This window comes from Diabrotica virgifera, chromosome 7 (assembly GCF_917563875.1).
Source record: "Diabrotica virgifera virgifera chromosome 7, PGI_DIABVI_V3a".
Classification (NCBI taxonomy): domain Eukaryota; kingdom Metazoa; phylum Arthropoda; class Insecta; order Coleoptera; family Chrysomelidae; genus Diabrotica; species Diabrotica virgifera.
In genome coordinates, this window is record NC_065449.1 from 78,802,965 (window position 1) to 78,818,831 (window position 15,867).

Here is a 15,867-nt window from a genome sequence, read left to right on the forward strand (position 1 = left end):
TTGTTTAAAAAGAATGTATAGGTAATGAGAAAATCGTAAAAACATCCGCGCCAAGGGATAGGGGTAGTTTCTGCAGTATATTTTCAAGGATAGGGGTGGTTTCCGCAGGGATGTTGCAATAACCATATATATTTTTTAAAAGCACTATTGATGAAGCATATGCCCATATGGATTAAAAAGCAAAAAACAAAAAAAAATGTGAACCCCCATTTTATTTATTTTTTTTGCAACAGGGGTTGCACTAGGAAATCGCTTTTGGTGTCCATGCTTGGGTAATAATAACGTGTACAAAATGATTTATGAATTATATTAATAAAGGGCATTGTGTGTGAAGGATTCCAAGAAAATCACTTTCTTTATTAATTCTTCTTTTTTTGGGTGGTTCCGGGGAAAAAATGGGGGTGCATTATACAAATTTGTAAATAGAACCAGTACATGGGTAATCAGATGGTATAAAAAGGGGTTTTTTAAAATGTATCACCCTGTAATTAAAAAAAGGGCAATTACCCTTAAGTGAAACCTATACCAAAAAATCAGTCACTTAGTTGTGAATAATTGCCGCAGGATTTTTTCTTAATTTCCATTACAGGTACGGAAAATTAATTTTTTTTTAAACATCTTTTTTAAAAACTTATCAACTTTGGGGCCCCACTCCCACTAAACGGTGGGTGATAAACATATGCTGTTGGGAAATAAATCGTAGAAAATATAGTCCTCTTCATATTTATATAAAATAAATTTTTTTACTCCCTTTAAAGGAGTGAAAGGGGGGTTCCGGGGCGAAATTTTTTAAGAAACAGTTAGTTTCATAATAAGCACCCCTTGATATACCAGAAAAAAAATAAAACCGGACTTGTGTCCATTTTGCAAGGTTCAACCTCTGTTTCCTACACTATAAAATATGTTCCAAGTTTTATAGATTTCTTTTGTGAAGATCGTTTATGGACACCCTGTATACTGATTTCGAAAAATAATGTCTTGTCCGAATGATTGGGACAATGTTTTAATGTATATTAGGTATTAGTTATTATACACTGTTATATTTTTTGGAAACAGATGGAGACTTTGAGCCGTAGCCGATATAATTGTCTTAATATACCATACTACAAATATTAATTTGTATTTTTTGTTGCCTCTTTGTTTACGGAAGCAGCAACTATGAAAACCTACTGTGACAAAATTAGATTCTTATGTTAATCAGCCAAGCTATTGATGACTTGAGGGTTAAACAAAACAATTAGAGTACGCTGTATGTCTGTGTGAAATGATTGGTTATTTTTTAACAGATCTTCTTTAATTATTGTATCTTCTACCCATTTTTGTGTTACAGTCAAATCAGTCATACAGCCTACATTGGCATTTCTTAGTAAGTAGATAATGTAAATATATCCAATTATATCCGTCAAATTCTTCATTCTCCGTCTAATTCTCCATCAGTTTCCAACGTAGCTGATTTATTTTAATATTAATGTTTATATTTTAATTTTTGTATTTTAATATTAATTAATTTTAGTAACTTACGATCTTTTCAATTTACAATTTTTCATAATGAATTATTAGGTTTTTTCTAGATTACATTTTTAAGGTAATAGTTTTGACTTCAGAACCGAAAACATCTGTTCTATTTTCTTAATAAATACTATTTATAAAAAAAATATTAGTTTATTATTAGACACGTTAAAGTGGAGGGAATACCTTTTCGAGCTCTGATTTTTTTAGAATGGAAGTTAAAATTAAAGCGAACTGGAAAAATTTGCTATATCTCGCCTTGCATGGCACGCATTACATGCATTATTCATTCATTATTTTCTAAACTGGGCTAGCTCGAGAAAATAATCTGGTCTAAGAACTGGTCTAACAGTCGGAGAACCCCGAAAAAATTGTTAATTAATTTTTCCATGAAAATGATACTTATTAAATTCAGAGCTGGGCCGGGTACTGATAAATTGTACTCGGGTACAGAGTACCGGGTACTTTTCATATTTGAGGAACGAGTACAGAGTACCGAGTACATTGCTCAAAAAAAGTACTCAGAGTACAATACTCAAAGTACAATTACCCGAATTTCTCGGTTACTTATTTCGAGTATATTTGAATATAGAACCCGAAAAAAGGTAAGAAGGTAATCAATATCTCTGCCTTTCTAAACGTATTTATTTATGAGTCATGAAAACATAAAATAACGTACATTTTTAATTGAAATAAAAAATAAGAATTGTAAGAATTAATTATTGATTAATTTAGTAAAACCTGTCAGTAACGGCCACTAAAGATGAAGGAAATACTTTAATATCCTAATATAAAACAAAACTCGGTAGGTACATACTATACTACGGAAAAAACAGATTACTGTTTTACTCACTCTTTTTTATATATACTTTGATAATTTGAGTTTTTACACCATATTTTTCGGCCAGCTTTTTGTGAATTTAAATCATACCTATAAATAGTGACAAGCGTTTCTCTTTTACCGCTTTTACGACATTTTATTATAGGATTTTAAGAACCTTGGGACGACCGACCCGATGCAGGTTATTTAATCTCCCGTTTAGGTAGATACAATAATTGTACCAATAATTATTGGTCCTAATAAATAGTACTGGGAATTTCCATCAACAAATAGACAAAATTATTTTGGCCGACATTACTCGGGTACTCGGGTACTGGGTACTGAGTACCCAAAATGTACTTAGAGTACAAAATTCGGGTACTTGTACCCGGGTATTGCCCAGCTCTGATTGAATTTTATTATTATTTCTTAAGAAATATTTAAATTTTAATAATTAATGTTTATACAATATGTCCCACTAAGTTGGAACGATATGGAAAACTTTTTATTATTAATTAAAAAAATAATATTGTGCATAAAAAGTTCATCAGATATTAAATTTTATCAATACTACACGAGGTATGTCAAAAAATTAGAATTTCGCTCAAGAGTAAATTACCTTTATATTTCACAATATCGAAAATTGTAATTCAGAAAGGTTATTTCTAACTAAAAGCTATGTTATAATATGCAATTATATTCTTCTAATTGAAAAATCAAATTTTCAAAATTTTTCTCAAATTACGGATACTCAACATAACTGTTCTTAATGATAACTCCGTTATTATTAATGTTACGAAAAATAGTTATTCTTCATAAAAAGTTCTGCATGGTCTCAAAACTAAGATGCACTAACAAGATATAAAATTTTATCAATTTTATATGAGGTGTGCCAAAAATATGAATTTCACTCAGGAGTACCTATATAAGTTCCTAATTTATTTTTCACAATATTGAAAATTATTATAAGAAGTTATTTAGAAATAAAAACTATGTTTCAATATGCAATTACATCCTTCTAATTGAAATATTGTGAACTATAAATGTACTTTACCCTGGAGCGAAATTCATATTTTTTGATATACCTCGTATAAAATTTATCAAATTTGATATCTTGTGATTGTGTCTTAGTTTTGAGACCATGTAGAAACTTTTTATAAAGAATAATTATTTTTCGTAAAATTAATAATAACGGAGTTATCATAAATAAAAATTATGTTGGGTACCTATTCGTAATTTGAGAAAATTTTTATAAATTTTGTTTTTTAATTAGAAAAATATAATTACATATTATAACATAATTTCTAAGTCCAAATAACTTTTCTTTATAACAATTTTCCATATTGTGCAATATAAAGGTGCTTGACTCTTGAGCGAAATTCATATTTTTTGACATACCTCGTATACTATTGATAAAATTTACTATCTGATGACTGTGTTTTATATTTTAAAACATTTAGAACTTTTTATGAAGAATAATTTTTTTTCGTAAAATTAATAATAAAAAAGTTTTCCATATGGTTCCAACTTCGTGGGACATATTGTATAAATATATATAATATTAATTATAAATTAATACTCCACATAGACAAGGCGAAAATGGCGGGTTCGTTGGAAGAAATATTCCCATGAGATTTTTTTGCGCATAATCACATTCGTGAGACACCCCAGAATAAGGTTCATGAAGTTGCCCACGCGAAAAGTGGTCCAATTTTTTTTAACATTTTTTTTTTAATCAAATTGCAAAAATCAATATCTTTGGCCCGAACATTTTTATTTTTTAGATTTTTCGGACCATTCTGGACAGAAAAGGTCTCTTGTAATTTTTCTCTAAAGTTGATCGTGCTCGAGTTATAAGCAATTTAAAATTTGAAAAACGCGAAAATGACCATTTTTAAGACTTAATAACACTGTTAAAGATTATTATTATGAAAGTCAGAAAGTGACTAAATCAAATTTAAAGCCCCTCCCCCTTCATGATTCTGAAGAAATTTGTGTCATTAATTTATTACTAAGCTCTTATTTTTATTTATTAATAACGAGCGGTAAGATCGTATTGACGCGGCTGTAAATGTGAGTGCGAGTGATATGCGCCATTGGGCTGCCTGAATAGCATCTCTTTCGCTCTCATCATGGACGGCCGCCTAATACGTGCATGGCGCTCATTATTTTTACTTAAAAATAACAGCTTAGTGATCAAATAATGACAAAAAATTCTTCAGGATCTTGTAGAGAGGCTTTAAACTTTGATTTAGTCACTTTCTTTCTGACTTTCATAGTCATAAGTTTTAACCGAGTTATTAAGCCTTGAAAAGCGCCATTTTTCGTTTTTTTTTATTTTAAAATGCTTTTACCTCGAAAACTATCAACTTTAGAGAAAAATTATAAGAGACCTTTTTTATCCAGAATAGTCCAAAAAACCTAAAAAAAAATTGTCCAAGCCAAAAATATTGATTTTTGCAATTTGATTAAAAAAATTGTTATAAAAAATTTGGACCACTTTTCGCGTGGGTGACTTCTTGAATGTTTTTCTGGAATGTCTCACGAATGTTATTCTGCAAAAAAAACTCATGGGAGTATTTTCTCCAAAGATCACGCCGTTTTCGCCTTGTCTAACATGTATTTACTTAAATTAAAATATGAAACGATTTATTTTTTAATAAGTTTTTAAACTCTCTGAATAAATTATTTTAAAATAAATTTTAAAACGAAACTTTTTGTACTTTACAAGAATATTGTTCTGAAGCTATTTCCTTGTGGCATTTTTATAATTATCTTTTTTATAAAAATAATTTTTTTTGGGAAAATTGTGGCTTATTTCGCATTGAAAATAATAACAAATGTAACAAGAATAATTAATAATTATTATATTTTATGTAACAAGAGTATAATTATTAATATTAATTATTATATTTTATGTATACATTAGTCAATAATATTTAAATATTTCGTATGAAATAATTCAGATTTTTTATTGAACAATTTAACTAATTAATTTTTCGGAGATTTTTTGATTTTTTCGGGAGGGAAAAATAGCACAGTTCTTATTATTTTATAGAACAACCGCAATTAAAAAAAAAACAAGCTTCTGCGTACCATATATACAAAGATATTACAATTTTTTCAGCACCCTGCAATTTGAAATTCCAAAAAAAAAACGAAGCTCGGACAGTACCATCACGTTAACGGGTTATACCTTCCTAAACCTGTTGTCCGATTTAAGTGATTTTTTACCACGTTATAGCCTTATTCATTGACAATATCGCTGTAATAATATTGTTGCTAGACAGTCAAACTGTCATTGTATACCGAGTGTACGAATCAAAGTGTGTTTTTTTTTTCAAAGTTCGCATTACCCTCTGGACTATTCTAGCATTTATAAAATACTGAAATTAAAACCCAACTATGGCCTCAGGTTTTCTAACATTTTGTCTTTCGATTCATTCGCTTGTGTTGGATAGTAAAAAAGTTAGGTACTTTAACAACTGGTCATGTTCGTCATCAGTACAGGGTATTTCTAAATAAGTGCGACAAACTTTAAGGGGTAATTTTACATGAGAAAATAATGACAATTTGTTTTATAATCATATGTCCGCAACCGCTTCGTTTTCGAGATACGGGATGTTCAATTTTTTTTACAAACTGACGATTTATTTATTGCTTTAAAACCAGTTGAGATATGCAAATCAAATTTGGTGGGCTTTAAGACGTAGTTATTGCACATTTTTTGACATACAATAAGAATTTAATATTCCCCATTTTCGCGCAAACGGGTATTATGACCGATAATAGTACCCGTACGCACGCCAATGGTGAACATAAAATACTTAATTGTATGTCAAAAAATGTGCAATAACTACGCCTTAAAACCCACCAAATTTAATTTGCATATCTCAACTGGTTTTAAAGCAATAAATAAATCGTCAGTTTGTAAAAAAATTGAACATCCCGTATCTCGGAAACGAAGCGTTTGTGGACATATGATTATAAAGCAAACTGTCATTATTTTCTCATGTAAAATTACCCCTTAAAGTTTGTCGCACTTATTTAGAAACACCCTGTACTGATGACGAACATGGCCCGTTGTTAAAGTACCTAACTTTTTTATTATCCAACATAAGCGAATGAATCGAAAGACAAAATGTTAAAAAAACCTGAGGCTATAGTTGGGTTTTAATTTCAGTATTTTATAAATGCTAGAATAGTCCAGAGGGTGATGCGAACTTGAGAAAAAACACAGTTTGATTTGTATACCCGGTATACAATGACAGTTTAACTGTCTAGCAACAATATTATTACAGCAATATTGTCGTAAACGTGGTAAAAAAAATCACTTAAATCGGACAACAGGTTTAGGAAATTCAAAACATCAAAAATGACCAAATTTTTAGTGGATCGAATTTTTTTGCACCGCAATTTATAGCTAAAAAGTCAGCTCTTTTAAACGGTGTTTTTAATAACAACTTTTATAATTTTTTTTTAAATTTATCTTAAAATTTAAATACAATTAGGTACAGTTGTTTAAATAATCGCTTTCCAGGAAATTGAATAACTTACAAACTATTTCGTCGATCTAGCTGATATTTAACACATTTCAATAAGAGGCAACATTAATGCGTCATCAATATTTTTGTTTTTCGAAAGTTCTGCGAACTTTCAACAGTGCGGCAACAGTGCGTCGGCAGTACGACAGTGACATTATACTATCAAAAACAATCATTATTATACTCACAGTCGCGCTAAATGTTGCCAAGTCAGTCAAGTTCGATTTCTTGTTATAGATAATCGAGTTTTAGTAGTTTCAATGTGACACAAAATCTAGGCATGGGATAAAAAAGTTTTTTTTGAGGAAAGTGTATTTTTTGTTCTTCTTAATGGCGGCACAGGCTCGTTTTACCAATATTTTATTTAATTATAGAGTAATTTCCACACACTAACATATTTCTCAAATTGGGCTCTGTATTGCCATTCTTTACTATATTACGAATATGTGTGCCAAATATCTTAACAAAATATTCAAAATTAAAGCCGCAATCTTGGAATGCGTTTTCCGCGCGCTAATGTTGACTCATAACTCAAACTATCATAATCTCAAGTACATAGTTGTATTACATATCATTGTGGTAAAAGCAGTCATAGAGATATGGGTGTTTTGCAATTATCTCGGTGAATTGTTTATGTATTATAAGGGTAAGAACAGAACAAGTGGGTCGAGGTGGAGGTGTAGGTCGCGGTGGATGCTACTAGTTAAGCCGCGGTAGATGTCGACAGCACATAGCAATGAGGTCACCTGCGCTGTCAGTCGAGCTAGAACCACTATCAAATGAAGTAGTTTAATGAAATTTCTTTGACAAAAGACTGTGCTTTTGCGATGTTGTGACAGTCAAGTGATGATAGTGATGAAATGTCAGCTGTAAATAATCAGATCCTTCTTCACATTTCAAAAATTTACTGAATTTAATTACTTTCGAAATTCAAAAATAAACTGAATACAAAAAGGGATTATATAAAAAGTATCAACTCAGATAGCGCAGGTAATGACAACTTGGCTTCGAACGGATCAATCACAGGGAAGCATCCTTGTAGGCCGCGCAGTAGACATCCATGTAAACCAAACTCATTTTATTTTCAAAAGCATCGATGTAAACCTCCTGGGTGGCATCGCGCTAAACCTCCACCGCGACTTACCTGCTCTGTTCTCTTCGATTCACTACAATGTGTTTGTTTTACATGGATATCGACATCGACCGCGACCTACACCGCGACCTACTTGTTCTGTTCTTACCCTTAGGGTAAGAACAGAACAGTGAGCAAGAACAGAGCAAGTGGGTCGCGGTGGAGGTGGAGGTCGCGGTCGATGTCGATATCCATGTAAAACAAACACATTGTAGTGAATCGAAGAGAATAGAGCAGGTAAGTCGCGGTAAGCGCGATGCCATCCAGGAGGTTTACATCGATGCTTTTGAAAATAAAATGAGTTTGGTTTACATGGATGTCTACTGCGCGGCCTACAAGGATGCTTCCCTGTGATTGGTCCGTTCAAAGCCAAGTTGTCATTATCTGCGCTATCTGAGTTGATACTTTTTATATAATCCCTTTTTTGAATTTAGTTTATTTTTGAATTTCTTCAAATTTCATTAAACTACTTCACTTGATAGTGCTTCTAGCTCGACTGACAGCGCAGGTGACCTCCTTGCTATGTGCTGTCGACATCGACCGCGACTTAAATAGTCGCATCCACCGCGACCTACACCTCTACCTCGAACCCACTTGCTCTGTTCTTACCCTAACTCGCGTGCATTGCGTGTTTAGAAATGGGCAAAAAATAGGCAAAAATGATTTTTTGACTTTTTATATTGTTTAAAAAAACAATCAAAATGAACTCTTTCCCTTTTTTTCAGCTATTTTTTTTCTTTACTGACCTAAATGGCATGGGTAGGTACAATAAGCCGACCGACATACCATATTAGTGCGATTACATACCATATGTATGGTTATACCAAGTTGTGTCAAATCTGTACCGATTTACAAAAAGTATAGGTTTATTTATCTTACAATTATTTATCTAAAAACCCTCAATAAATAGCTTTAGGCTTTTCACTGGCAATGAAAAGTTGCTTTCGATATTTCATGTGTCGAACCGATATTTTACGTGTCGTACAGAATGAAATCTGAGAATTGGGCGTTCCCAATAGCTACCATTAATACACTTATTTCGAATCGAAGTTGACAAAAATGTCTTGATTTTTCAATCAAAAGACAAATTTCAATCACAAAACAACAGCAACATCAATATTACTTGCTGTTTCTATTTTTGAGAGTACGCAAGTGAATATGAAAATACCCTTTATCTACTCTATCTCATTTAATGTATAAGTTTTAAGTTTGTGAAAACTGCCATTATAGATAGCAGTGCGTGAAGGATTTAAAGTGTGCGTGAAGTAACAATGTATTTTAAATGAGATTTACTTTTTCGCACTGTTTCTTGGCACACTTTCTTATAATCAAATATCCTTAACTTTCGCGTTGTCATGGTGATGACGTGTGAGCAATAAATACAACAAAAGTTTTGACAGTTTTGTGGTTTGAAAGAAGTTAGAATTTTTAAATATCAAATTTCTAAAAATGGTATAATAGAAATGAATTCCAGTGACGAAGAGTTACAGTTTTTTTTTATTTGTTTATCGTAGGGAAAATATTGTATGAAACTGTGCCTGAAGTACTTTTTGCGAACCTACGCGATGTATAGCACTCGTTCCGCTGTCGCTCGTGTTCTAAACATCGCGTGCGTTCGCAAAAAGCATACTTCAAGAACTGTTTCATAAATAACTATTATCTACTCTATCTCATATTATGTTTAAGTTTTTAGTTTGTGAAAATTGTCATTATAGATAGCGTGCGTGAAGGATTTAAAGTGTGCGTGAAGTAACAATGTATTTTAAATGGGATTTACTTTTTCGCACTGTTTTTTGGCACACTTTCATAGAATCAAATATCCTTAAATTTCGTGTTGTCATGGTGATGACATGTGAGCAATAAATTACAACAAAAGTTTTGACAGTTTTGTTCTTTGAAAGAAGTTAGAATTTTTAAATGTCAAAGTTCTAAAAATTGTAGAATAGAAATGAATTCCAGTGACGAAGAGTTACAGTTCTTTTATTTGTTTATCGTAGATAAAATATTGTATGAAACTGTGCGTGAAGTGCTTTTTATGCACTTACGCTTGCTTGCGCAAAAAACATACTTCACGAACTGTTTTATAAATAACTATTTTTATTTCTTACCTAATTTATTAATTTTTCCCTTACAGGTAAACTTGTAGTCGACAATATTTTTTTGTAATTGATAAAGTAGAATGGATTTTGTCGAGACATTATTTTTCACTATTTTAGTCAATTTTTAAAATTCTCAACTATTTTATTTTGTTTTGTTCATAATCTCATCCAGTAGATCTGTAAAAGTTGATACAGTGTTCCAGAATCCTGAAATGAGTAGGTATCTTGAAGAAATGGAAGATATACAATAAGCCAAGTAACTACATTAAACAGGATTATTGTGGACACGTTGAAATATACATTTCTCTCTCTTGTGAAGTTCGTTGATTATTTCATTCGTAGGAGATTCTGACCAATAGAAAGCTGCAGAAATAAAAATTAAAGTGATAATTTTTGATAATATCCCGTCGTCAAGTATATTACTCAGTGACATTAATGACAATTAATTTTTTAAAAATTATAAAAGTGAGTACTTTTTGCGAACTTACGCGATGTATATCACTCGCGCCGCGGTCGCTCGTGCTCTAAATATCACGTGCGTTCGCAAAAAGCGTACTTCACGAACTGTTTCATAAATAACTATCTTAAAACAGATTTTAAAGTTATTTTTTATTAACTAATAATAAGAACATAATAATATAACCATACTACAGATAATAATATGATAAGATACAAAAAAAATTATCGGAATGAAACCAATATAAATCAATCTCCGTATCTTCATAATTTACGGCACCGCACTTTACACAAGTATAACAAGAATGCCCTGGACAAATTGGTTGATGACAAGAATTATAATTTTTTAACTTTTCAATTTTTTCGGCGAGGGCAAAATTAACAAAACTGAATATCCGATGGTTCAGGTTGTGATCAGTTCGGTAATGTTATTTTGGCAATTCTTACAATAGAATTCCTAAAGCTAAAAGTTAAGTTTGGAATTGTAGAACGATTTATAAGATTGGTTTCATCAACCACAAAAACAATTCCTTTAAAAAATAAGACGTTCTTCTGTTTTATTATTATTATCTTTATTAACAATGTGACTGTTGATGCCGCCAATATTTAATATTGAAAAATATTGAATAGTGGCGATTTACAACTAACCTATGAAATAGAATATAGGGTTTTCATTTCATCGACCACATCCACGGCGCCTTTTGTTACAAAGTAAAAGGATATTATTTCAGGTTTTAAGTGCCAAAATAAAATTAATTTTTATACACAGTTGGTGGCGCCGGTGGTCGGGCATTGAGAGAATATCTCACATTAAGCGCACTGACTCAGCAATCTGGTGATACTAGTCAACTGAGTCACTATTTGAGAGGACGGGTCTATTAGATTCTCGAGGGAGGATTTTTAGGAGATTAGAAGGAACCACAGCGCGTATAATTTCCCAGAAAAAAAGTTGTACACTAGTTTCCGAAACCGTGATAGAAAATCTCATATAGCGACCACTGCCGGGTTAACAAATGTCTACGAAGAATTGTCCGTATTTTCTGGCCAAAACAAAAAAGGGTAGAAAATGAAATAAAGTCCAGAAAGTGGGGCTGGATAGGTCACACACTCCGAAAAGATAGTTCCAGCATTGCAAAAACTGCCCTAGAGTGCTTGCTCAAGGAAAAAGAAAAAGAGGTCGCCCAGCACAAACTTGGAGAATATCCATCATCATCATGGACGAGATAAGAAGTCAAGGAAAGTCTTGGAATGAGATGAAGGTCCTAGCGCGAAATAGAACCCGATGGCTCGTTTTCACTGAAGCTCCATGCTCCAATTTCAAGAACATTCAGGAGTTCAACATTATATGTCGAGTTATACGCGATTTAAAATTTGAAAAACGCGGAAATGGCTAAAAATTTTTAAGTCAGAAACTGAACAAATCAAAGTTTAAAGCCCCCCTCCCCCTACAAGATTCTGAAGAAATTTTTGTCATTATTTTATTACTAAGCTGTTATTTTTAATTATTAACAATGAGCACTAAGCGCGTATTAGGCGGTCGTCAATGGTGAGTGCGAAAGAGATGCACCATTCCGGCCGTCCAATGGTGAATCTCACTCACACCCACATTAATGGCTGCTTCAATACACGCTTAGCGGTCATTGTTAATAATTAAAAATAACAGCTTACTAATAAAATTATGGCAAACATTTCTTCAGGATCTTGTAGGGGGAGGGGAGGCTTTAAACTTTAATTTGGTCACTTTCTGACTTTCATAAATTGTTAACAGAGTTATTAAGCCTAGAAAATGGCAATTTTCGAGTTTTTCAAATTTTATATCGCATATAACTCGACAACAATCAATTTTAGAGAAAAATCACAAGAGACCTTTTTTGCTCAGAATGACCCAAAGAATCTAAAAAATGTGAATCTTGTCCTAAGTGAAAAAATGATTTTTTAATTTGTTTAAAAAAATTGTTTAAACAATTTTCTGACTGCGGCACCTCCCGACACCCTGTGGATTTATTATAAGGACCTCTTTTTGAGTAAGTTTGTGCAAAAAAAAACGGATCGGAATAAGTTACCTAACGCGGACGAGCATTCACTTTGGACTAATACAATGTATTCAAAAAGATGTTTGAACACATCAATAAACGATGTTCGAATTTATAAAGTATGCATAATTCAATTTTAACCGCCTATTCTCGAAAGTGTTTCTGTTTTGTTATTATTTTACTAACATTTTTGTTTTTTAGATCTCATCTATCGACCTACGGAAACACTTGACGTTATAATTCACGATAAATACGTCTTTCTTCGGGAGAAGCAAACCATTCCTTCAATTGGAGGACAGTTTTGGTGTTGTGCAAGGAAGAAATATGGCTGTAAATTTAGATTGCGTTCGATTAATGGAAGTTGGGAAATTTTAAAAAGTTTTAAGCATAATCACAAGCAATCGTTCCTTGGCAATCTTGATCACTGTAGTGTTGAGATTGCCCAATTTAAATATGTCTCCAAGTTTTCGAGGTGTCCTGAAAATGTCAATAAACTAATAAACCTACATTGGCTAAATCAACTTAAATTCGGTCTAAAGGAAAAACTTGATCCAAGCCAACACAATGGAGATGGTGGTATTTTAGAACTAGTGCCACACACACGGCTAGAGAGCAATGCATTTAGACCTGATTCTCATGAAAACAATATTACAATACATCAAGCTAATCCAGACATTAGTGATGGCGTACCAATAAAACAGGAACAGATAGATTTGAATGATGTAGAGATTAAAGAAGAACCAGAAACATATTTTTCTATGTAATGATGAGTGACATAACTTAACATTGAGGATTCCGAACAAAAAAAAACTTACTTCATAAAATATTTCATACACTATTTTTATTATTAATATATTTTTATTACACATTTTACACCACACATGGCAGTACTTTTGGTGTTATGATTTCTAACTGACAAATATTATTTAATTTTAGTAGGTAGTCATAAAATATTTTGAGGTAGTCAATAAAATATATTAATTATTAAACAAACTAGTGCGCACAGCGAATGGACGAATTGACAACTACGAACACAGCCCAAATTTCGGCGAATCAGCTGTTCGTGTTAATGCGCAGCCTTTGATGCTTTGATGCACACACGAATCATGTTTACGAATCGGTTTTTAACGAAGAAGACACTACACTACACACTATTCGTGAACTGCACGCGAATCGCGCATCACGAATCGCGAATACGTGCATAGTCTGTAGCCACCTTTACTATATTATATACAGAATGAATACATCAGAAATGAACTCAACACTTGATAGTGCATACTTTTATAACCATCAACATGTACTGACAATTTATTGGGAATTCAGAAGGCACTTATTGGATTTGTTTATTGTCTTTTGATATGAAAATAACAAAAAAATATATGTTGTTTTATTTGAATGCTAGCAATATCCGTAACTTTTGACGAACTCCAAAAGTTTAGTGTGTTTAAGTCCTCGATGTAGTTATGGAGCTCTGTTAACTTAAATGATGAATTTCGTCTTATTCAGTATGTATGTAAGTTTGTGTAAATAGAACACAATCTACTTTTAAAAAATCTAATGATCAGTAGTTAATATTAATTTGTAGCTTTGAGAGAATCATGAAAATTTTCCAGTACTGTGAATGTATTTGATAAGTCGCTTGCTGGTGTGGTCATAATATTAAGATATATACAATTGATTGCTTTTTGTGTAATCCTTATATTATAATAAACTCTTTATACAAATATTTGTTGTTTTGTGTATTTACTATATTCGCTTATAGTGCAGTCACTGAAGGTGGATATTATGAGCTATTACCTCCGATTTCGTTGAACCTTCATCGATTTGCATGAAAATTAGTGAGTGGTTAGAGGATATCTCAAGGAATAAAGGTGACATGGTGCCAACTTGCGATTTTACCTTGGGGTGGATGCCACCCCTTCTCGGGAGTGAACATTATTATATTAAAAATAACCCCATAATTCGATAGAAGGACTAACTCTAAGCAAAATTTGTTATACGAAGATATTGAAATAAATCAAAACTTTTTAAGTTATTAAACATTAAAGATTTTAATTTTTCGTGAGAAAAATACAGGTTTTTGACCGATTTTTTATAAATAACTCAAAAACTATGTTTTTACAAAAAAGTTATTATTACCAAAATTGAAGCTAATAAAAAATGAAATAAATTCCTTTTACTCAGAAAAACCTTTTAATGTTAACTAAAAGCGAGTTATTAATTGAATGTGTATTTCTTTCGGCGACTCCCCAAATCCAAGTATTCAAGCTTAAATAATGGGAAAATGATGCATTTTATAGCATAAACTTATTAAACATTTGTCAAAGTATTTAAAAATATTTATCAAATGAGCCTCCGAACAAGTTGATAGCATTAAAATTTATGCTCCAAAATTTTTCAAAAGTTCATCATCATTCTCTTTGCCTTATCCCTATGCGGGGTCGGCTTCCCTAATTGCATTTCTCCACACATTTCTATCTTGGGTCATATCAATGTTAATCCCCTTTACCAACATGTCCTGCCTTATCGTCTCCGCCCAGGTCTTCTTTGGTCTTCCTCTCCTACTCCTTCCAGGAATCTGCACTTCAGCTATTCTTCGTATTGGGTCATTAACGTCCCGACGTTGAACATGACCAAACCATCTTAACCTATGCTCTCTCATTTTGGCATCAATTGGTGCCACACCTAGACTTCCCCTAATATACTCATTTCTAATTTTATCCTTCTTTGTCACTCCACTCATCCATCTAAGCATTCTCATTTCCGCCACATGCATTCGTTGTTCCTCTTTCTTTTTCACTGCCCAACATTCAGTTCCGTACATCATAGCCGGTCTTATGGCAGTTTGATAGAATTTTCCCTTCAGCTTCATTGGAATTTTTCTGTCACACAACACACCACTCGCTTCTTTCCACTTCATCCATCCAGCCCTAATTCTACTGCATGCATCTCCATCTATTTCTCCATTACTCTGTAATACCGATCCCAGGTACTTAAAACTATTGCTTTTTACAATCAATTCACCCTCCAAAGGTACCATTTTATTTGTAGTAACTCCATCTTTAAATGAACATTCCAATACTCTGTTTTTGTCCTACTAAGTTTTAAACATTTTTCCTCCAGAGCTTGTCTCCACTGTTCCAGTTTTTGTTCTAAGTCTCTTTCACTATTTCCTACTAACACGACATCATCAGCATACATTAAGCACCATGGAATGTTACCCTGTAGTTTTGCTGTTATCTGGTTCAAAACTAATGAGAATAAATACGGACTA

At 32.4% G+C, this 15,867-nt stretch overlaps 1 protein-coding gene across 1 annotated transcript; it reads right to left on the reverse strand.

The window, feature by feature from the left end:
* Positions 1–14,856: 14,856 nt before the first annotated feature.
* On the reverse strand, positions 14,857–15,555 carry LOC126888537 (uncharacterized; the record flags this gene model as incomplete). The annotated part of the gene is made up of 2 exons (XM_050656883.1): positions 14,857–14,861; positions 15,045–15,555. Coding segments are annotated over 2 exons (516 nt in total), but the record flags the coding sequence as incomplete, so codon positions are not given.
* Positions 15,556–15,867: the final 312 nt, after the last annotated feature.